At 33.8% G+C, this 24,747-nt stretch overlaps 1 protein-coding gene across 6 annotated transcripts in view; it reads left to right on the top strand.

Annotated features, from left to right (window-relative positions):
* LOC145245831 (uncharacterized) overlaps nt 1-24,747 on the top strand; it is a 201,426-nt gene that overhangs the window by 91,301 nt on the left and 85,378 nt on the right. For all 6 annotated transcript variants that reach the window (XM_080107484.1, XM_080107479.1, XM_080107483.1 and 3 more), the window contains exons 3-4: nt 7,563-7,683; nt 17,727-17,923. In XM_080107484.1, the coding sequence (XP_079963610.1) occupies nt 7,563-7,683; nt 17,727-17,923 (318 nt within the window). The remainder of the gene's footprint in view (nt 1-7,562; nt 7,684-17,726; nt 17,924-24,747) is intronic.

Genomic DNA, 24,747 nt, shown 5'->3' with positions numbered 1-24,747 from the left:
AAAAGTAGGCAAAAAGGGGGCACTCTGGTTACCAAAAATAATAATTGTCCCAGTATAGAGGGCTTCCCCTCCATTGACTGGTACAAACCATCTTAAGTGCAGCATCTGAAGAACAGATACTACACTTTGATCTAAGCCAAAAGGCCAATAAAGACAAATCATTTTTATTAGCTTTGCCTCAACAGCGACACCAATTTTTTTTGTTTTATTAGGATTGGAATATTCCACTTTGCTTTTAAGGGGTGACAATTTTTATTTGGAAGATTCCCCTTTCCCTTTTTAGGGATGCACAGCATGATAACGGACGGAGCGATAAGCGTAATAATATAATCCAACTCCGGACAACGACAACCATACTAGAAATAAAAATAAAAATACTAATAAAGAACAAGATAAATGCAACTGTAGATGCCGCACACTTTGCCCACTTGAAAATAAATGTCTAACCAAAAGCATAGTTTACCAGGCCACAACACGTAGGTATGACTTCCTTAGATTTCAAAACTCGATATTATGACCACAAAAGTACATTCAACAATAAATAACATTGCATGAAAACAACGCTAGCAAACAAATATTGGGAACTCAAGGAAAGCAGACGTTCACCGGTATTGAATGGAAAATAGTAAGACAAGCAAATACCTCTAGAGACCTAGACGACCCGTGTAGATTATGCCTTCATGAAAAATTTGCTATCCTGTACTTTAAAGAACCCCAACATCTATTAAACTGTAGGAGAGAAATAGCGAACAACTGTGTTCACAGGATAAAATTTACTCTAGAGATAGAGATACAAAATAACTTTAAAACTAACAAAACAATAGAAAATAAACAAATAAATAAATAAAATAAATAAACATGTATATACATAAACTATCACACACACACACACACACACACACACACACACACACACACACACACACACACACACACACATATATATATATATATATAAACTAACATAAAAAACCCTAATCTAGATTTAAAACAGGTCAAGACACTAGATATCCAGGCTAAATAGAGCACACACAAAGAATCAAGTCAATCAGTGGTCGAATCAGCCTTTGTCCTGTAAGTGCATTTTCATTGGCTGATAGAAAGGGCGCGGTGGATACTAGAAAGCTGATTGGCTAACTAAAATCTCAATAGAAGGTCTTTATATAAAAACGACAGACAACCACAAAGTTCGCGCACAAGCCTGAAGAATCCTAGAGTGGATGAAACGCGGAATATTCAGTGTAGCTTAATCGCCATATATAATTTATAAATTACTTACTATATATATATAAAAATTAAAAAAAAGCATGAATATTTAAACCGCAAGGTAAAAAAAAATAATAAGACCTTAAAAAAAATAATGGACAACCTTAACCTTATAGTCCCAGCAGATAAAAGTATGAATATTTATAGTATAAATTTTCAAACTTATAATAATCTCATTCTAACTGAACTTAATAATAAATACAAGAAAGCAACTGAAGAGGATCTATTTAGAATCAACTTGTTACCATTAAAAATATGTGAGAAAATGAACATTCAAGAAAAAATAGAGGTTTACACCCCACTTAACCCTCGATTTCTATTGAAGGACCATAAACCGTACTTCAATAAAAAACCAAGTATTAGACTTATAGCCCATGCGCATCCGACATAGGTAATATCAGTAAAAAGGTACTAGACAGAATCATACCAACCTTAAAATCCAAAATTAAGCACAACCTCTGGATTTCTTCAGGTGAAGTAATCAAGTGGTTTGATAAGATACCTAAAAACCAAAAAAGCAAATTTATCATGTTCTACATAGATGCGTACTTCTCCTCTATTTCCCCTGCACTATTTAAGAAAGCACTTAAACTAGTAGGAGATGAAACTGGCTTAACAAAGTTGGAAAATGCAATTATAAAAATAGCCAGGAAAACCTTAATCAGATATAACGGTGAATTGTGGACTAGAAAAGATAGAGAGGACCATTTTGACATCACAATAGGTACCCAGACTCCTCGTCGGTCACTGACTTGGTTGGTCTTTACTTACTAAAGGAGATAGACAAGAACATTCCAGGTTTAAATGGGGGAATTTACAGGGATGACGCACTTTTCGTAGTTAATTCTAGCGATCGTATTACGGAAAAATCAAGAAAAAACATCAGAATTTTTTAAAGGAATTTGGATTAGAAATAACAATGGACAGCAATTGCAGGATAGTTAATTTTCTGGACGTTACCCTCAACTTAAACAATAACACATACAAACCCTACCACAAACCTAACCAGAAAACATTCTACATAGATTACCGATCAAACCATCCAAAATGCATGAAGAAAGCAGGGATCCACAACATTTCTAAAAGAGTCTAAGAACTTTCTAAGAATGAGAATCTTTTTGAAAAAAACAACAAGGAATACTACAATGAAGCCCTTAGGAGATCAGGATACAACGGAAAAATTGAATATAACAGTAACAATAATAGTAACTACAAACCTAACTGCGTAATCTCGTACAACATGGCAATGAGAGCTAGAAAAAAACCCACGATCAATAAGGAAAACGTTGAAAATGATCATAAGAATAGAAACGGAGGGGAAATAATAACAGCAAAACAGAGAAGAATGAGGGTGGTACCATTAATAAGAGAAATAGATGCAAGAGGCAGGTTTGGTTCAATCCACCATTCAGCGAGCACATCAAAAATAATATACCTAAGGAATTCTATAGAATAATAGACCAAAACTAAGCAAAATAATAAATAGAAACTCTGTAAAATTATCTTTCTCAACGTCCAGAAACTTAACTAACATTATAATCAGCTCCAACAATAGAAAAATCAGCAAAATAAGGAATAACAACAAACTAGCACCAAACAGAAAATGTAACTGCGAAATACCTGAAAATTGTCCGTTGGATGGGAAATGTCTAACCTCGGAAATAGTGTACAAATGCGAGATAAAAACCGACAACACTAAGAAGATATATCTGGGAGCCACGGGAACAGTGTTTAAGGACAGATACAGAAATCACATAGTATCATTCAGAAGGAACCTGGGACAGAAACTAATACAGATGGCGTAAATGACAGCCGGGTGGATGGGCACAAAAATAAGCATTAGAAATAAGAACAATAAGAAAAATACCACTGCACTAGGTAACTGTGTTACATGATAAGGGCTGTCCCCTTTTCATGTAAGTATAAAAATAGAGAGATTTAGTTAAAATGAAAATGAAATAGAATAGACGAAATTCGAACCTCGTAATTTAGGTTTAGAAATGGGTTACGAGAGAGAATTAGCGAATGGAATGTGAAAACAAACCATTGTTTAGCTTAGAGATAAAATAGTTTTAAGAAAAGAATGTGCATTGTCAATTCTGTTATGAAAATTCAATTGAAGAATGCAACTATAAGATAATTTAATAAACATGTTTTTAACATATTGGAAATATAGGATACTGGGAATATAGGTTAAAATTCCTTTTGTAAACAAAGGAAAAAGTTTTGGACACACATTTCCAGAACACGTGAAAGAAGACACATGTTTTAACATGTGTATGACGTCATGGAAAATAGGAAGTTCTAGATATAGTTAGAAACTTTAGAGTTAAGCAGAGGGTTTTTGAGGACGACAGACGATAGTCTGCAGTTGGGATTCGAACGTCTAGAAGCGAGATGGTCACTTTGCAACACTAGAATGTGAAGCGTTGAATTCTTGACTCACAAAACCACGACCGGCCGGGAGAAGAAATAAACCCATCATGTGTTTTTATAAACGTCGTCTTTGTGTTGTAATTCTACCAAAAAGGTAAAGTGGAAATTGTCATTATATGTCTTGTATATCAGGCGGTTTAAAATGTCTTTACATACACATCTTACATATCTAAATGTGAACACTAAGACTGTCTCACTGTTTCCTCACTCTAAGAGCTTCTACTGAACATTTATATATATATAAGAAAATCGTCATAACACGAACATCTCTCACAAAATCCCTCTTAATAAGACTCTCTACTAAGACTCTCTTAATAAGACCTATATGTAACAACTGGATTAGGGAACTTAACAGAAATAATGAAAATTTTGAATTAAAATGATCAGTAGTGGACAGGGGGAGGAAGTACAGTCCTGGGAAATCAAAAAGGTGCAATCTATGTTTATTAGAAGCCTTCTACATTGTGAACTCCAAAGAGGAAATTTTGAATAAAAGACTTGATGCCATACAGGGATATCTTCATAGAAATACATTTCTGCTATCACGCCTTAAATGTAACTGAGGCATAACCTTTCTACAACAATAAGGATCATCGGATGCCAGGATTATATTTTAACGCAGAGTTAAATAGGTAAAACTGTTACAATATAAATGAAGGATCCAAATCTAACATGCGAATATAGTTTCCTTTCTTCTTAACCGGGAAAGAAATACAAACAAAGTATACAACCCATCTAAAAAAAATGTTTTTTTTTTCATAACAGCAACCATTCTTGTATTCAGTCGTAGCAGTATGAACGGTAAAATTAGTAACACCCTCTTCAAATCAATAAAACAACTCAGCAATTAATTAATTAATTATTAAAAAATAAATTAGCAACTTGGGGGATGTTAATCCATTTAAATATTAATTCAATTGATTTTGTCGCCTGACACCATAGGTTGGTAGAATCCATCCTTACTTATTCTCCTACTTCACTCCATGGTCTAAGTGTTTTTCACCTATAAATGCAAGAGTTGACATCTTTCCACCGGAGTAAAAGACACTTTGAGGCGTGGGTGGTTTTGTTGTAAGAATAATAATTAGAGGACATACAATATTTTATTTGTTTAGACAACCCAAGAACACAACACACCAACTATATGACAGGAGCAGCACAAGTGATTAATAACAGATGCTGCTAAACACATCCCATTTCTTCAGATCAAAAACATAATTTATATACTTAATTGTTAAACAAGCCATTATAGCACGTTCTGGACCCATCTGATTGAATGATTTATTAAATCATAGTCGCCTTCGAGTAATCAACGAACCGAAAACACAAACGGCCTGAATTACCTCCCTTTAACCATTATAAGAAACAAAATCGACTCAGTTTCAAACAGAATTAACAAGCAGTACTTAACAATTTAATTGGATTATCTCCCTTCAAATCATCCCAAGCAATGACACAAAAACATTTTCAAGTAGAATAACTATGAATTTTCAGACAGTAAATAGATTAGAACACTTCACCCGAAATGTCCTACAAGGTTTATATATATTTAATACACTCATTTTACTTTATTCTCATATTCAATCAAATTCTAAACCTGAAATGGTCTTACGTCCTTGTACCAATAAAACGATAATCTATAAACATCACTTGCCACTAATACGAAACTAAAACTAATCGTAACATCCTTACAAGGTTGCTACGAACATAATATAAATATAGATACCAAATTTAAAAAAATTCTTTTTACAAAATATCAATCATCGGGAAATAAAGGAATTTAGGAACCCAACAAATAGGATATATTTAAAAAAAAATTTTTCTTTTTTTAAATGGCTTAGGGCTCCCCGTAGAAACTTCACATAACTCTGTTCTTAAATAAGGATACGGAAATTAGGCGACACATTAACATTTAAATGGGCTTTTCCGTAACCACAACCAAGGTAAATGTTTCTCACATGTTTTTTCCCCGTTAGGGACCCCCGTCCTTTTTCTTTCTATTCAAAAAATTCTACATTGCCAAAAGTGTGTTTATTCATAAAGTCAGAAGAAATGCTGGTTTTTGAAAATTTTCAAACCATATAATGCTTGAAACTGTCGAACTGGACATTGAAACAATTGTAACATAAAATGAAATACACTTTTCGTTGCCATCAACACCTAGTATTGAAGTCTTGATTTTGCACACACAGTATATTAATGCTAAATTATGTAATGTGATAATTATGTAGCTTAATCCTTAAGTCAACCTTTTTTGGCTTAAACCTATTGGTATATGAAAATTTACTGAATTACAGGAACTCGGTATATTACATATAAGTCTATATATATATATATATATATATATATATATATATATATGTGTGTGTGTGTGTGTGTGTGTGTGTGTACGTGTGTGACATTGTGAGGTATATTATTAGTCAACTGGTGGAATATTAATTAATTGAAAATAATTAACTTACAATAATTATGAATCACTAGATTAAAACAAAAGAGATTAACACACTTTTAAGCAAAAGCAAAAGTGTCGACATATATACATACATTACGAGGGGATTGCAAATTGCATTGTTATGATGACTGAACTTATGCATTCATTATCTGAAAGGTTCATCTCTCTGTTGCAGATATTAACGGTGTAGGAATCTAAGAAAGCAACTCCTGTTATGAACGTGTGTCAGAAGCAGAGATAAGTCATTGAATTGATTGAGAATCGTGGTGACTGTATAGAAAAAAAATAAATACTGGAGTATAAAAAGTCACTCATTTTAGTAGTGCAATTCCCGTCTTCATAGCTCTTCAACTTTTTTAGTTAAAAATAGGAGGCTTTACTTGTGGAGCGACTCTTGTAGTTATGTTTTGACTAACGGACGTCGTTAATTGTGTTTACAATATAAGAGTAATTGCGTGCATCAGTTTCACATCTGATACTGAATATTAAAATGTGTTAAAATCTTTAATGCATCAACGATTTATGTTGTTGACTGAAGGCTCCTTATGAATGCGTGAAACGAAGGCTTTCTTTGACTGGACAATCGTTAAATAGTAGAAAATACGAAACGATCTTTGATTGGTCGTCTCAAGTAAAAATTCCTCATAAACTTACTCTTTAAGGGTTCCGGAGAGAGAGAGAGAGAGAGAGAGAGAGAGAGAGAGAGAGAGAGAGAGAGAGAGAGAGAGAGAGATTAAAAAAGACTGAGAAGAACGTCTCTTAAAGTCAATTTCCTCTAAGGCAAAACTGTATAAAGAAACTTCAAAGTTCAACAATCAATACTTAACACCAGTTAAATTCCTCAACTTTTCTTTTTCTCCTAATAAGGTTGGTTGGTTATTTTTGTTTTACGGCATATCAACCCTTTTCGGATTATTTAATGCCGAATTCAAAGATTTTGAAGAAATTTTTTTTTTAATCGAATATATTTGTTGTTTTCACGTCGGTTTCTATTTAGTCCATAGTTGGGACCCTAACAGATACTACCACTCCGGGTCAGAGTGGACCTGGGAGCAATGGTAATTAAAGGGTAGCTCCACACTCCCCAAAGCCCACAAGCTGGGGCTTCACCACTGGATATGGTTTAAGGTCATATCCATGACCCCCATTAAGGGATTTTTACCCTCTGCAGGGAGGCAGTCAGCGTATTCTAATGCCCCACCGACAGGACCTCTCCTAATAAGAGCAGCATAATATTTTCTTTTATTATTACTAAACAATTGTGTTCCAATAAATGTTCTTGCTCACCTCAAGTTTTTCTCTTTTCCTTGGTTTCCTACAGAACCAACGACATAACTAATTTTATATAAATAAGCAGAGAAAAAAAAAGATATATTTGCTAACATTTGAAATTATATTCGGATTGCAGGAGAATGATATCCATTTACCAAAGAGAACAATCAAAGAATTGTGCGATTTCTACAGCGATAACAGAGGAGTAATTTATCAGGCTGTTCTCCAATGTCTTCAAGTTGCCCATTCACGATCAGGTGAGAAAAACAACTGTAAACTCGCATCATCTATATCTATATTACATAGTAAAATACGAGCATGAAAAGTAATATGGTTAAGATTAAACATGGAAAAGTAAAAGGACTAGTTGTTAAAACTGGAAAAGAAAAAATAAGATATTTTAGTAAACAAATATAACAAATTCATAAGTTAAGATATTGCAATATTAAGAATTGATTAAATAATGTTAAATTGAATTTTGTAAAAATTCTTAATGTTGCAATATTTTGAGTTATAAAATTATTACATTTTTTATTAGAATATCTTGTCTTTTTCTTTTCCAGTTTTAACAACTAGTCTTTTTACTCTTTGTTTAATCTTAAACGCATTACTTTTTATGTTCGTATTTTTCTATGTAATCCATGATTTTTCCAGGCTTTGCTTTGAAATAAAATTTTCTGTTTCACTTGTTACCCCCCTCTCTCTTTAATTTCTCTCTTTTTCTCTCTCTGGATTGTGGCGTTCATTCAGCAGTCAGTTTTTGCCGGCGAGCAAAGGCGAAGAGTCGTTTAACGTTTGAACATAGCGACGGTGAATTATCAGCGACAGTACAGCTGAGTGATAGATCCAGACAGCAGTGAATTATTGGCAACAGTTTTTTTTTATATCTGTTTACGTCATCATTACCGCCGTTTCTAGCCGATTTGAGGTAGCGTAATAGATTTGGTTTCTATGGTAACCGACAGCCAATCAGAAAAAAACCGTCGATGCGCCCCTTACAAATTCTGAGAATTTTTTAACACAGTAATTTCATTATAACTTTTGTTTTACTGAACGAACATTGAATTTTTAAAATTTCAAAATATAACTGAGAAGGTGACCTATGAAATGTAAAAAATGTTTGAAATTTGGTCGCAAAATGAGAAAGCAGTGAAGCTTTAAAGCAGTTATAAATGAGTAAAACTAACACTCAACTATATATTCATAAATAAAACAGTAGATTATGTATGTGTCTGCTTTGTGTAAATATTTAACAGCTAAACTCCCCAAAATCAACAGAGATTAGACAATTCCTGTAATGATCAAGTCCCTGTTTATTTTGCGGTGGGAGTTTAGTTCTGTGCAGTTCTAGGAGATCCACTGTTGAACTGGAACCTCCTTCACTCACCCCAATGCACTAAGTAACCGACTGTCTTGTAACGTCATCTGTTTAGCGTCTGAACAGCCAAAGCTCTCCCAACTGTGTAATCAAATACATCCCTAGAAGTAGGTCGTATCTTAGCAGGGTCCCCATCCACCACCAGGGCTTGCACGACTACTGCAGGCCCGTCGCCGATGTTTGTGCTGATGACGCTCACCCCACAAAAGACCAGCGATTCGCCACCCACAGTTAGCACCGGAATTCTCTCCTTGTACCAAGTGTCGCAACATGCCTTGCGCACCAGGATCTACAAGGGCGAGGCATTCACGTCCGTTAATGCGCACAGTTACTGCGGGCCGCGCCTTGTTCAGTGACGATCTGGGAGAAAACTGGTGGTGTAGCTTCCTCCCCTTGCCCGTTTTCCGGAAAGGCACGGGCCAGGTGTCCCCGGTTTTTACACTTATAGAACTGAAGCCCGCTAAGCCTTTGAGTCAGTGAGCGCGATGAGAGACAATCACGGGCTAAATGGTTGGGCCCACCAGACTTGTAGCAGCTTGTAACTGTGCCCAGGTCCTGAGATCCACCCTGTGATGGCCGCACGACTGCCGTGCGGTCTACAATCTCTGGACTCCTTTTTGGTATCCCCCGCGCCCGCGCTAATACTTAAGATATATCCATCTCGTCTACTTGGGATGAAGCTCGGAGCAGATCTTCCACACCAGCGGCCAATCCTGCAATAAATACGCACACCAGGCCTTTCTCTGACATCCACCCTCCCAGGCTTTGATTTCTATCTTTGAGAAGGAGTAGTTTATTATTAATCACATTAGGCTTCCTTACCGGAGAATACCGACCGGGCTTCCCAGGCACTTTTTGCAGATCAGAGTTCCCCTCCTCCAGAGTACTGACTTCTCAATTCCACTTTCCGACTCTGGTGTCTAAGTTCTTGCAGTATGAGAGAATTAAAACTCCCCCCTCCCAACTACTGGTCATATAATTAACTGAAATTAACAGGAAACAGTAATCATACACCAAGGATGCTTTATAACGAGTAAAATCTTTGTTTGGATTAATAAATAAAGCGTACAGAAGACGGCAAGTTGAAGAGCAAACTGTTGACTTCAACTTGCCAACATTTGTATTAGTTTGCGCATGCGTAAAATTATAATACCTAAAAGTGGTTTAATTTTCAAACTTTTACGTCTGTTTGTCGGGTTTGCTCAAATGTTTTGGTTTTGATTCTAGCTGATGGTACTCAAGTCATTTTATTTTACTTTTGAAATCACTACTATATATTAAGTAAAATATAATATTCAATGGAGAATTGGCCCTGTAATATTAATTACGAAATCTGCACGAATTCAAATATATTATTAATATACTAGCTGGGAGCGCCCGGCCTTATCTGTCGTAAAATATGCTTAGCGTGTTTTACGACCGGCAAGTTTGGGCGCCCCATTGCTAGTCTATATAAATAAAACAGTAGATGTATGTGGGTATAAATATTTAACAGGTAAATTCTAAAACTACTGGTAAAATAGCATTGGAATTAACAGGAAATAGTCATCATATACCAAGGATGGTTTATAAGGAGTAAAATCTTTGTTTGGATTAATGAATAACGCGTCAGACATATATCAGCAAGTTGAAATGCGAAATGTTCATTTCAACTGGCCGACATGTTTTTACTTCTTTCTGCGCATGCTCACATAAAATTAATTTCTTCAAGTGTGTTAATATTTGTACTTTGTTATGTTTCTCTTGATAACAGCATCGGTAGGGAACGCGGCGGTAAAGCTAAATGTTTTGGTTTCGATTTTAGCTGATGGCACCAAGTCATCTTTTTTTTTTTTTTAAATAACTTTTGCCATCATGTCTTTGTATTAATAAATGCAAATTTCTGCATGTTTTTAAATATATTTAAACGTATTTTCGCAGCAAACGGAATCCAAATATTTATTTACAGGCTGGGGAAAATAAAACTTTTCTATTTAATTTTTTTATGGATTATTTACTGTCTTTTAAGACGATAAATATTTTTGATAATTATTTTTTGCCGGAAATTCCTCACGAACGGAGACAAAATTCAATGAAAATATTCATACTTTTCTTTAGTAAATCTTCCATGACAGAGGACAAATTCTAAGTACGCTTTTGATAGAAAAGCTTACTTGAGCTTAATATCAGGTTCCTGCGTTTCTTTTCTTTTTTTCCTCCAAGTAATACATAAATATTGGTCGAGATTCTGAAATTGGAAATATTTATCGTCTAGCTTAACTTTAATAAAGCTATTTTTCTTTAAATTAAATCATTACTTCTGTTCCCTTTAGATAATTTTCTTTTCTCTAAATAGTTTTTCCTTTATTTTGAATAACTTCTTTCTTTTGCTATAAATAATTTATTATTTATTTTTTTGTAAAAAAACAAGACGGAGACATCCTTATTTTTACTCATTCATCGATTAGATAAACAAATATTAATTTCAAACGAAAATTCTAAAGCTTTCGAATACGTGTGTTGTGTTTTTTTTAGAAAGTTTTCCTTACACATTTACTGAATTCAAATATTTTTAATGAAAATTATGACAACACAAAATAGAGGTTTATTTTAATACAAAATAGAAATTTTTGTAACTAATAAAAAAAAAATAATTATTTGATTTTTAAGAAAACAAATACAAATTTCAATGACACTTTTTTTAAAAAAAATAATTGGTCTATCTGAATAAAATACAACATTTTCGGTATGGTCAGGATCAAAGTGTAGTATCTGTTCTTCAGATGCTGCACTTCCATTTCTTGTTCTCTTTCGGTGGAGGATCATTCCTTCACGACTGAGACAATTTTTTATTTTTGTACCTTTTCTCCACATTAAAAAACGACCCTGGTGTCTACCTCTGTCCCGTGGGGAGGCATAGTAAATAGGTACAATTACCGTTTACATTCGAAATGTCGATTTCTGATCAGTAGTTTACCGGATAAGAAAACATTTGTTATCCAACGTAAAAGCTAATATAATACCTGGCAGATATTTTTTCACAACCGAGGAATCAGTAATATGCATGCGTAACGGCTTTCTAAATAAACACTCCCAATCTTCCCATGTTAAGAACGGCTTTCGGAATAAACATCCCCACTCTCCTCATGATAAGAACAGCTTTCGAAATAAACACCCTTTTTTCCATTGGGGGAGTTGAAAAATATTTGCTTTGCCGTCTGCTAGAGTTATACACATGCGCATTACTAACTAATTAGTTGTGAAAACAAAATGGCTTCCAAGGATAAGCTTTTACGTTGGATATCATGTTTGCATATTTGGTAAACGACTTAGCCACCAAAATAACTGATATTCGTGGTCAGCATATCCGAAAACCTATAAAGGTCGACATTTGTAATCCAAAAAACGCCACGATACTGAAAGCAATCATTCAAACATAAACAGAAGTTTTTTTCTCATTATTTTTTTAACGAAATTCAATAAAATTTGAATTTGCTCAAAAAACAATAAATTTTATAAAGTTTATGTTCATCCACCCAAGTACAAGTGCCAAGCAGCAGTTGCCAAGTCATTACAATATTGTAAGTATAATTCTATTCTTTTTACGATGTATTCACAAACCATCCTACACCAGAACTTTACATTATTAATACTTATGATATTACTATAAGTTCCCCTTAGAATAATAAAAAAGAGAGGTAGGTCTAACAAAACGTTATAGTCTGAAATAAGTAGTTTATCTCTCAAACAAAATGCTGCTGTCCTTCGAAACCGAACGTTTGATTCAATCCCAAATTCTTTCTTTCCATTTAAAATGTGATATGAAAATCCGGCACTTCTGTAATACTGCGTGGTAACAACCTTTTAACTTTCAGTTTTAAGAATATTATTATGAGGACACATTTATTTGATGGTCAGTCCGCAGCACTTTTTCGAATCACCTCCTTTTCATTGGCACTGGTTCAATAACATTGAATAGAGATCTTCACAAATTACCATGTGCCCAGATGATACATTAACTTAGTCACAAGGTTTTCCCAAATACTGCTTAAAATTTGTTGGATGATTTCGTGAAAGAGCAATCTTGGTCTCTAGAAATGATGCTGTTGATATGATCAATTATAATCTTTTGTAATAGTTATCAATCCAATTATTATTTGTGATGTGTTATTGAGGTCAAGCAGTAGAATTTCCTGTAGAGTTCGCTACAACCGCATAGAATGCCACATAATAGCCTAATATTAAAAGAAGGAGATCCAGTTATATTATTAAAAAATCTTAATCTACCTAAACTGTGTAATGGCACATGGTTAGCAGTAAAGCCTTTGAAAACTAATGTACTGAAAGGCATTATAATAACTGGAAATTTTAAAGGTGTAACTGTTAATTCCTTGCATTCACCTTATTCTTTCTGACATGCTATTTCAGTTTAAGCGTTTACAATTCTCAATAAAAATTAGTTATAGTTGGATAGTTGTACGTTCGTTGCTCACTCAACGGAAGTCCTGAAAATTCTACACTTGCTAACACCTGTTAGAAGTCACACCCCAAAATGTTGTTTATGTAGAGGTTCTTCAAAATCAATGCTACAGGTACATTTACCAGTGTTTAGATTTGCACTACTGGAAACTACATTTTAATTATTTCCTTAACAGACTAGATAACTAAAAACACACACACACACACACACACACACACACACACACACACACACACACACATATATATATATATAAATTGTACATGAAATACTTAAAAAAAGAAATTTGTTTTCACTATGATATAAAATAATGATTGCGATTCTGACATCGTATTTTGAGAACAACTTGTGATGTTATCTGGAGTCTGAGTGACAACAAGTCTTCTAAAATTTCCAGTATTTTCCACTACTTTCGATAAACTTTATAGATAAATTTGTGTTATCGCAACAACCGCTTACCATTGATTTCTTGTTGGCGGGGATCATTGGTTTTCACTAGAATTTAAGTGGCAATAAGCCTTCCCAAGGCCCCAATCCACTTTGCCTCATCCAGCGGAGGTCGGGCTAGTGCTTTCTGGCCTCGGTCTTTACATCCTCCTTAACTCTCCCCACTTATTTTGTGTGGTGCCAGTTTATGGTGATACGCACACACACACACACACACACACGAGGGAAGGCAGGTATGTGCGCAGGAGAATTTAACTTACAATTATACCGTTTCAGTCTTCATGATTCTTTATGTTTTATGTCCAGTTTGTGTCCGTAGCCTGTGTGTATTAGTCTTCACATTCAATAGTTTTCCTTAATATTTCTACAGTTTTTATTATTGTTATCCATAGTATCTTCTCGGCTATTCCTTTCATTCCATACTCTCAATTTTTTTTCAAGACTTCCGGTATTATTCGTAGCGCCCCTACTATTAGTGGCGTTATCTTGACTTTATTCATCATCCAGATCCCTTTAAGCTCTGTGGCCAGTTCCATATATTTTCTCCGCTTCACAGTTTCCTTGATCTTCAGTCTGTGGTCTGATGGAACGGCAAAATCTATAATCTGGTAAGACTTAACTATTATGACATCTGGTCTTTTGCTTGGATGGGTTTAACCGTTTGTATATCCATATCCCATAAGGTCTTATGATTTTCGTTATCCAGTACTGCTCCCAGTTTGTGCTTGTGCCATTTGTCTGGATGTTCAAGATGCAGTTGTCTGCATAGTTGCCAGTTTTGGGCTAGTTTGCTATATTAACTTATTATGTGGTTTATTGTTTTGTCTCTTTGTCTACAGAGTTTGCCTTTGCTGTTTTCTTGTGTCCTGTCGATCCTTGTTTGATGTGATTGGTTCTAACGCATTATCTTGTGCGACTGTTGATAAGGATTTATTTTCTCTGTTTAGGTTTTCGTTTTTGTAGCTATTTGGAAGTATTTTCGTTAGTATCATCTTTTGTAATCATTGTAAATTGTCCATGTAGCTGTTTCTCTTTCCATTTTTCTTTCCTCGTTTTATTCCTCGTCTCTTCTTTTTCTATCTTGCTGGTTTCTTCAGTGTTTATTATTTTTTTCGTCATTCTGCATTTTCTCATTCTTTTTCTTTGTTATTTACGCACTCTTCTATACAAACTGGCCCCCTTCCCTCACGTCTTTCCTTTTCACACAGAGTCGATCACTATTATCCTTTGGGTGTAGTGTATTGTACGTAGTCATGACTTTCCTGATCTTCTGGTCGAGATGCTTCAGTCGAGAAGTTTTCTTGTTCTTCTGAGGTATTCCTTTCCAATGTTCTCTTTCATTTTTGTTGCTTTGATGGTGTCTACTTCCATAACTCGCAGTATGAACTTTTCCATGTGGATATCCTGGCTGAAGATTCTGGTTGTATTTATTAGCGTCTCTAGTTCCTTTTTAGTTTTTACAAACAGTTTCATGTTATCCATGTACATTAGGTGGTTTATTCTTTCATTTGCATAAGTGAACTTGTATACATTTTGGCTTTTCCTGGGTATATTATTAAGAGGCACCATGGTTATGATGGACAGAAGTCTCTTGGAAGATACCTCTTTGTATTTTTACCTCTGTTATGTGTTGTCAGTTGAAGTCTCCATATTTTCATTACATTTTATATTAAACTGATAATCTTGCCTGGTATTTTCTACATTCTCAGAATTCTATTATCCATATTTACGGGATCTTGTCATACGTCTTCTTGTAGTCGATCCATGCCATGGCTATGTTCTTTTTTCTACTGTTTACTGCCTTCAGGATTTTTTGATCGATGTATAATAAGTCATGTGCCCCTCTTTTTTCTTTACGGCATCCCTTCTGTTCCTCAGGGAGTAGTCCGCGATGAGGGTGTGGTAAATTTGTTCCTTGGTAGTATTTTCCACATAATAGGTAAACATTTTATAGGTCTGTAGTTGCTGGGGATAGTTCCTTTTTGTGCGTCTTTTTGCATCAGTGTGGTTCTGCCTTTGGTCATCTATTCTAGCGCAAGTGCTTCCTGGATACATATTTTCAAATTCTGAATTAACCTTTCATGTAGAGTTGTGAATTTTTAAAACCAATATGTATGTGTTCCGTCGTGATCTGCTGCTCTCCAGTTTGCCATTTTTCGTGGGGGTTTACTTGCTGATTTTATTTTTTTGATTGAGGGTTTACTTGCTGATTTTATTCCATCCCCATTATTCGATTTGCGGTGACTCTTCTTTAATGTCTTTTAGCCACTCCGCATTTTAATATGTTCCTTCTGCTCTTCCCATATCCGTTTCCAGTAGCGTTTGCCTCTGTCGGATCTGGTTCTTCACTTCCTGTTTTTCCTCCGTTCACATTTTTGATAAAACTGGCTTTCATTGTTTTCAAAAGCCCTGTTTTGTTTGTACTGTTCATATTATTTATCTTCCACCAGACTATCCATACATGTGTAATCACCTTTTTCTTCACCATATTCCCTCTGCTTCACTTTTTTTGTTTTCAAGTAAGATCTTTGACTTACTTGTTGTTTCATTAAATACTTTTGCATGCAAAATCCAATCCCACATTTTGCTAATTCCTACCCTCTAATTAAGGACTATCCACTTATCTAGTGTTTCCTTTTCAGATTAAATATGTTTTAAACTCATTTCAAAGTTTTTTTTAACATATTTTATTAACTGTTTGCTCATATATATATATATATATATATATATATATATATATATATATATATATATATATATATATTACAATAGACACATGCGAACATGAAAAGTAATATGGTTAAGCTTAAACATGGAAAAGTAAAGTACTAGTTGTTACAAATGGAAAAAAAGGACAAGATATTATAGTAAAAAATATAATATTATAACTTAAAATATTGCATCATTAAGAATTGCTTATATAATGTTACAAATTGAATTTAAAGAGAAAATTCTTAATTCTGCAATATTTTAAGTTATAAATTTATTATATTTTTTACTAGAATATCTTTTCCATTTCATTTCCAGTTTTAACAACTAGTTCTTTATTTTTCCATGTTTAAGCTTAATCATACTACTTTTCATGCCCGCACTTTTCTATTGTAATAATGCTTTTTTTTCAGGCTTCCAATAAATTCACTTGTTCTTTGTTTAATTTCAGCCTTATTTTTTGCCCCCATAAACACATATGTATTAAAAATGTACGACACTCGTCTGCTTTCAATAAACTTCCCCCAATTATCTTCCGTTTATGCATTCATTCTCTCTATTTCATTTGTTGCTCTCTTTTTGCAACAGCAGTGAATTAGTAGCAACAGTAGTCGCTGAAGCAACGTAACTGCTTTTGAAACCAGTCAGAAGGAAACGTTGTTCACCTTCTTACATATTTTTAGTATTTTAAACACCAGAAAATTTATCATAACTTTTGTTTAAATGATATATATATATATATATATATACCCCTGATTAAAAAATCAAATACTTATCCGATCGTAATAAACCTTTCAGTATTAATTAGTTAATAAATGAATATTAATATAAAATTACAGAAGAATCATGTTTTAGTTCAATATTATTATTTTACTAACCCTTTCTATTTCAAAGAAAAATGCGTCTTACGTCACTCGAAGCTCAGTGACTCCATTTAAAAAGTAACAAAACTATGAAGATGAGAAAAAAAACATATGGCTGTCTTTGGCATTAAATGGCCGTATATGTACATCCACAGCCTACATGAACTGACAAGCACTGATTACTTCCGGTTAATCTGACTCAGTGTTGTAAAACACTTGAAGTAGCCGAAATCCTAATAAAATGTTAAATTAACACCTTTGTTTTCTTTTTATATATGAAAAAAAAACTATAAGAAAAGATGGACAACATATAGTAGTAGTAGGAGTAGTAGGAGGAGGTATAGAAGGAGAAGGAGGAAAAAGATGAGAAGGAGGAGAGGGAGGAGGAGTAATATAAACCCAGTTTACAACCCATTGTCTGTGTGTTTGTCTTTGTACTTAAAGGTCGTGACAGCATTGTTGCAATGAAGCGGAAACCAACAAGAAGAGCTCGGTCGAAGGAAGAACAAATGGAAGATTTGATTCAACGACTACGAAAAGCTGTGCTGCCAGAAAATGGTGGCCCTGTCGATGTAGATAAATTGGAAAAATTCCTGGTCGAGAAAGACAAAGACAAAACCGGCCTTCTACCAAAAGATGAGGTAATAATAATAACGATTGTAAGATTACGTTTTTTAATAGATTTATTTGTCGTTTATGATTGTTATCGAGCCAGTGCAAAAGTTATTGCCCGTTTGTACAATGGGACATTTTAAGGCATTGTAATTTATTTTGTGAATATCGTTATTACTTAAACATATCACAATGGTTAATTCAAAACCTTTTCTGGTGCTTGTTAAGATAGAGTCGACAGATCGATTTTTTAAAAATATGTTGTTTAAAAAAACAAATAAAAAAGGACTTACTTAAATAGAAAATTATTTGTAGTTAAAAGTAACTTTTACGGAAAATTGGGGACATGGTATTTCTCCTCGATGTAAAAACCCTGAAGATTGCGAATACAAGGGGATACTTATCTCTTTTTCTCCAATGTAATGGCGGACGATTTGTTTTAGCAAAAAAATTTTTTTTACTGTTTGTCTGTATCAATAACAACACGAACGCAGAAAGTAAAGGTGAAACAAATATATTAAGACGAAAAGATAATACATATTTACAAAGGTGCAGTTGTACTGCAGTTGGAAAATTGTCCGGCAGAGGGTGTGTTAAAGTCTTTCATGGAGCAACCGGCACATGCGTCTTGCCTATCCGGCGTTCGAACACAGCTCTCCGGTTTTGCTGACTTGATACCTTTATCTATATCTTTTTACCCACGTATGCTAATTAGTGGGCGTCTCCACAACATTTACTAAAAACATAAGTGTTTCTACTCAATGATTTTTCGCAATTTTTAGATATATTATTATTTTCGACAATTACGTAAGAACTGTTGTTTTTAGCTTTAAAACCACATATTAAAAAAAAAAATCGATCTGTCGACTTTATCTTAACAAACACCCTTTTTCTTTCAGATTATTAAAGTATCATTTATATTTTTCTGCAATATTCACATTCATGATGAACCGATATTGATCTTTAGTCAACAGAAAGGAAATTGTCTTCCACCATGAGAATCCTCGTCCTCACGCTGCGAACAGAATTTTGTTAGGAAATCTTGCCCCACCTGCATAGTCTCTTGATCTAGTTTCCTTGGAATTTTACGAATTTTGAGGATTACAAAACCACTTCGATGGTTAATATCACGAGGGAATGGATTAGGTTCATATTCCACATCAAAGCCTAAAGAATTTTGCAAGCGAGACAGTTATAAACTCTTTGAGAGATAGAATCAAGTTATAGAGAAGCAAATGTCGTTACTGTTATGAATGAAGATTTTCAAAAGACACAGTTGTTTATTTTCAAGATAAAATTTTTATAGATTTCTTAGAGATAGAGCAATGCTTCACATCATTTCTGAATCGCTCCAATAATAGTGATGCCACGAGGGAATCTTACGCAAGAAAATATTTTACAATATCGTTGTGTATAAACTAACAATTTCGCAGTAAATTCGATACACTGCTGTCAAAACTTGACACTCAATTGTCAAAACTTTCAACTCCCAAACTTCACACACCGTTATCAAAACTCATAACCCTAAAACTCGACACTCTTTCAAATTGATTTGCACACGACTACTACGTAGCGCGCCTTCTTCCAAATCGTCCCCCCTGTTAGCTTCACGTCCGTTTTTTATTCACCTATCTCATTTGCATAGAAACGGCGACAGTCTGCGCCGATCACGTGACCGTCATCCATAAAACCAACTGAGTGTCGACATTCTAGTATTTCGTTCTCTCTTTTTTCTTGTTACAAGACCGACACATTGAAGCACGCGCACATGCTATCCAAATAAGTTACGATTTTCCCTACACTTATTTATTTCTCCTTCATAATGCAAGCAATATTTTTTTCGTTTTGTAACCGGTTTAGGTTTAAAAAAAAATCAACATATTTTTCTAACAGTATACATAAACTAACCAAACAAATCTCTTGTTACTATACAATGAAAATTTCCTTTTTATATCTATAATTCGAACTCGAAATATTCTTTAAAGGGAAATTTATGTACCGGTACAATTAAATATAGTGACTGGTGCTGTTTAACACAATGTCTCGTTTAAACAATATTCCAACACACAGTCCCCTTTATGATAAGAACCTTAGAAAAGTCTAGGAGAATTCGGATGATATTTTTTTTAAAAATAAATGAATAACATTTTTCTAATATTATTCATGTATTTGCAGAAAGAAGCCCATGTATCATTATTAGGGCTATGACAACAGCATATTCTTTTAACTGTTTTAACTCTCGAGTGTATATCCGTTGATATTTTACATGCTTTTTTATAGAGTGATGTGGTTCTCGGTTGATTAACTGTGTCTAACCGTGTCGAATATATACTCGAGAATCAAAACAATGAAAAGAATATGCTGTTGTCACAGCCCTAATCGTTATACATGTTGAATTTTAAAAACTTAAAACAATATTGCCAATCCAGAATTAAAAAAACAAACAAAAAAAACAATTAAAAACAAAAACAGCTGAATCCACTGTGAAAAATTTCCCCCACTCTATATCTGTGCCTAAATCAAAACGCAGATTCCATGAAAAAAGCTTCTTTCTTAGAACTTCACGCCTGTGGAACTCTGTTCCGGCTGCATGCTTCCCTCCGGACTACAACTTGGATGTGTTCAAGTCCAATGTTAACAAATTCCTAATGAACCGCCCCCTTAAGTAAACATTTCAGCAAATCTCCTCACTAACGTAATGTACTTGCAATAACCCTTATCCCTGAGTGGCTTCCGGGCCTTGATAAGTGGTGATCACTGTGTAAAAAAACAAAAAAAAAACACATCGATATTTTTATTTTTTACACTAGCAGATACCGAACAGATGCGTTTTTTTGTGTAAATGGAAGTCACCCCCAGACAATGCATGAAGCCAATTCATACAAGAAGCTATAAACACTGCTTCAAGGTCAAACGCTTGCCAACGATAAGTGTTAGATGGAATAAATTCTGACTCAGAAAACAGCAATTCTTTCCCCTTTATCAGAAATGTCGTTCAAGGAATGTAAGGACTAAAATCGAACATAAGGAAGCAAAAGTGACGCGACTGGTGAAAGTAAACCCAAGATCCATTTCCTACTCCCCCTCTCACTCTGCTCAGCTAAAGATGATTGACAGTGATCAAATGAAAGTTGTAGTTGATTAAGATTGCCGTTTGACAATCAGACAAACCTCAGATAAATCTATATAAATAAAACAGTAGATGTATGTGTGTCTGCCTGTAAACTCTTAAACTACTGGTCACGTAATATTGAAATTAACAGGAAATAGCAATCATACACCAAGGATGTTTTCATAACGAATAGAAGCTTGGTTTTGATGAATGAATAACGCATATAGGTATATATATATATATATATATATATATATATATATATATATATATATATATATATATATATATATATATATATATATAATAAAGCCAAAATAGAAAGAATGGAGAAGACAACTAATAATTGTAACACTGTAAATAATAACGCAAGCAATTGTAACTGTAGAATTCCAACATCATGCCCGTTAAATGTGAATGTCTAATATCGGACATAGTGTACAGATGCAATGTGGTTACGGACGCTGGTACTGAAACATACCTTGGATCAACTGGTTGCAAGTTTAAGCAGCGTTGTAGTAACCATGTTGCATCATTTAAAATAATTAGAAATAAGGTGAATAATATTGATAGAACCAACCAAACTAATAACCAAATAAAGAACAACCTGAATAATTAAATAATAATAAATAAACGATACTGCCCTTGGGGAAATGGTTAGAGATCTCATAAGTAAAAACATAAAGTATGAACTAAAATGGTCCATTATATATATTTATAGGGAAAGCAAGAAAATACTATCCATCAAAATCAGGTAGGTGCGGCTTATGCATACTGGAATCTTATATTTTAATGACAAACGACAAATTACTGAACTTACGCAAAGAAATCATCCAAGGATGTCTGCATAAAAATAAGTTCATGTTATCTAAACTTAATCCAGACTAAATAAAAATAGGCTTGATGCAAAGTATTCTATAAGATTTAAAAAAAAAAAACTAAGACTAGAGATAATGTAAAATTAAATTATAATTATAATAGATAAAGAGGAATACCCACAATAAATAAATGAATAATTATAATACAAGATAGAATTACAGAAACACCTAACTTGGTTTTAATGTAGTATTTTAAATTCCTAGTGAACCTAGAGGTTATATAATTTTTAAATCCTTCTATCGTCACATTAGTTTTAGAAGTGATTTAGATCTAAAGGTTTTTTTAGACGTAAAAAAGAAAGTTTTTATTGTTTTACTAAGTGTAATATAATCTCCCGTTTTTTTTAAAACCGCAAATCCATATTATTTTTGTCAGTTCCTTAACTCATTATTATAAGCGTTAGCTTGATACTTCTCCAAATTACTCATTTATCACATTTTATTTTTTACATGTAAATATTATCAAGTTTTAACTAGACGTAAATAACGAAGTTTTTATTGTTTTACTAACTTTCACAGAATCCCCCATTTTTGTAAAACCACAAATCCATGTTTAATTGTACATATTCTATCCTTGATCCTGAATTCAGGATTTGATTGATTTCTCATTCGTTTCTTGAACCCGCGAAATCTAAATAAAAGCTAAAATTAAATTAGAATATCCTTAAAAAGCGAGACTCATTTAAAATAGTGCCCCCAAAATAGGCTAAAAACTAAGTTATAGGAAGATGTTCTTGACTGTAAGGGTTGTACGAAACTAAAAAATAAGTATAAATATGAGCTCCATTTAATATGGAGGGAAAAAATAAACGTGTTCACAACGGATTGAAGAACTTGTTGGGAATAGTTGTAAGCGTCTCTGAGGAGTGACTGGATGGAAGATTTACAGTTCTATGGACGAGAGGTAATTGTCCATCCTTTCACGAAACAGCTGTAAGAGCTTAACGCCAAAATAAGTGAATTTCTATTCATGTAGGTTGTGTGATTTTATTCAATTTACGTATATATATATATATATATATATATATATATATATATATATATATATATATATATATATATATATATATCGACAAGCTGAAATGCAAACTGTTCATTTCAACTTGCCGACATATTTTTACGTTATGCGCATGCCCAAATTTAATTAATTTCTTCAAGTAATTTTATATTAAATCTTTTTTTTTTTTTTACCTGTCTCTCAATTGTACATTGGTACTCGGCTAGAGCGCTAAATGTTTTGATTTCGATTCTAGCTGGTAACAATAATTAATTTTTTGAAAGCCTTACTATAATCTATTACGTAGAATATAATAATCAATAGGGAATGTGCTTTGTACGAAATCTGCATGAATTAAAATATATTTAAGCGTATTTTACGACCGGGCAAGGCCGGGCGCTCCTCGCTAGTTGGAAAATAAATTATCTCCTTGAACTTGATGTACGAGTTTTTGATTCCTAAACAAACGGAAGAACTTCTTGGTCAACTCAATACACGAACTCGTTGTATATGTTTGCTCGTGATAGACATATCTGTTGCTGGTTTCAATAGAGGTCGGTATGCAGAAAATCTGTGGCACAGGAAATGTCTTAAGTTATGTTAAGTTGAGCTAGGTCAATGCCAAAGGTCGTTAAAAGTAAACAAAGATAGAATAAAACACACACACACACACACACACACACACACACACACACACACACACACACACACACACACACACACACACATGACGTTTCGCCTAACGTTGAATAAGATTATAAAAGGTAACGTCATCCTATAAATGATGGAAAGACTGAACTTTCGGTTTGGTTATTTTGTTTTACGGCATATCAATCCTTTTCGGGTTATTTAATGGCTAATCCAACCATTAAAAATAAAAAGGGTTTTATGCTTTAAGTTTTTCGAGTATTTTTATAGCTTCAAACATTTATTCATGGTGTTCGGTTTGGTTTGGTTGTTTTTTTACGATATATCAATCCTTTTTAGGTTATTCGATACTGAATCTAGTTATTTTTGAAAAAAAATGCTTTTATTCTTCAAGTTCTTTTTATATTTTCAAATATTCATTCATGGTGTTTAAATTTGTTTATTGAGAAAAATGTCGTTTTTGTTTTTGGCTTTGCAAAACATGACTGAGTTTTGCAAAGGAAAGAAAAAACAAAACAAACAATAAGTGTTCGATCCATTTTAGCCAGGAAGTCCATATCTTCAGACAGTCTGATCTAGTAGCACCAGAGACTAAAGTTTAATTACAACATAATAATTAAATACTCATCTAGCTACAGCCATTCTAATAACTTTCATTTCTTACCTCGATCTAAAACCAAACGGAACTTCAATAAACAGAGTTTTTTCGAAGAATCTCCCATCAGGCAAGCACAGTTCTGAAGGGCTGCTTTCCAACTGGGTTCAACATGGTGATATTCAAGTCTAATGTTAACAAATACGTGTCGAGCTTCCCTCTTAAGTAATCTGTCCATTCAACCCATTGTTTCTAATCCTCTTATGGTATTGATCAGAATCTAACTGACATATGACCTTTTTAGGTCACTGCTTATAAAGAAAGTTCTTAATGGCAGGTGATCGATCGTCTAGTATCTAGTGTAAGAGACCCACTAAATGTATGTGGTATCATAAACAGAAGTCATTCACAATTGTTTAAGATATGGTTCTCTTATTATTTAGGCCTGTAGGAGTTCTCGTTGATACGGCATTTGTTTTCGAGGTAACCTCCAACTTTCCTAGATGTATCTGGTCGAACTCAGGAATATTCACAGAATTTCGAACGGAATTTTTACACAATTAAATGGCACAAAGAGGCTTGCCTCATGCGCATATATTATTTTGGCTTACCAGAAAAATCAA

Source organism: Euprymna scolopes, chromosome 23 (genome assembly GCF_053919585.1).
Source record: "Euprymna scolopes isolate OS-2025 chromosome 23, ASM5391958v1, whole genome shotgun sequence".
NCBI lineage: Eukaryota > Metazoa > Mollusca > Cephalopoda > Sepiida > Sepiolidae > Euprymna > Euprymna scolopes.
The sequence above is the reverse complement of the archived record's forward strand: the minus strand, read 5'-3'. Positions and strand labels throughout refer to the sequence as shown.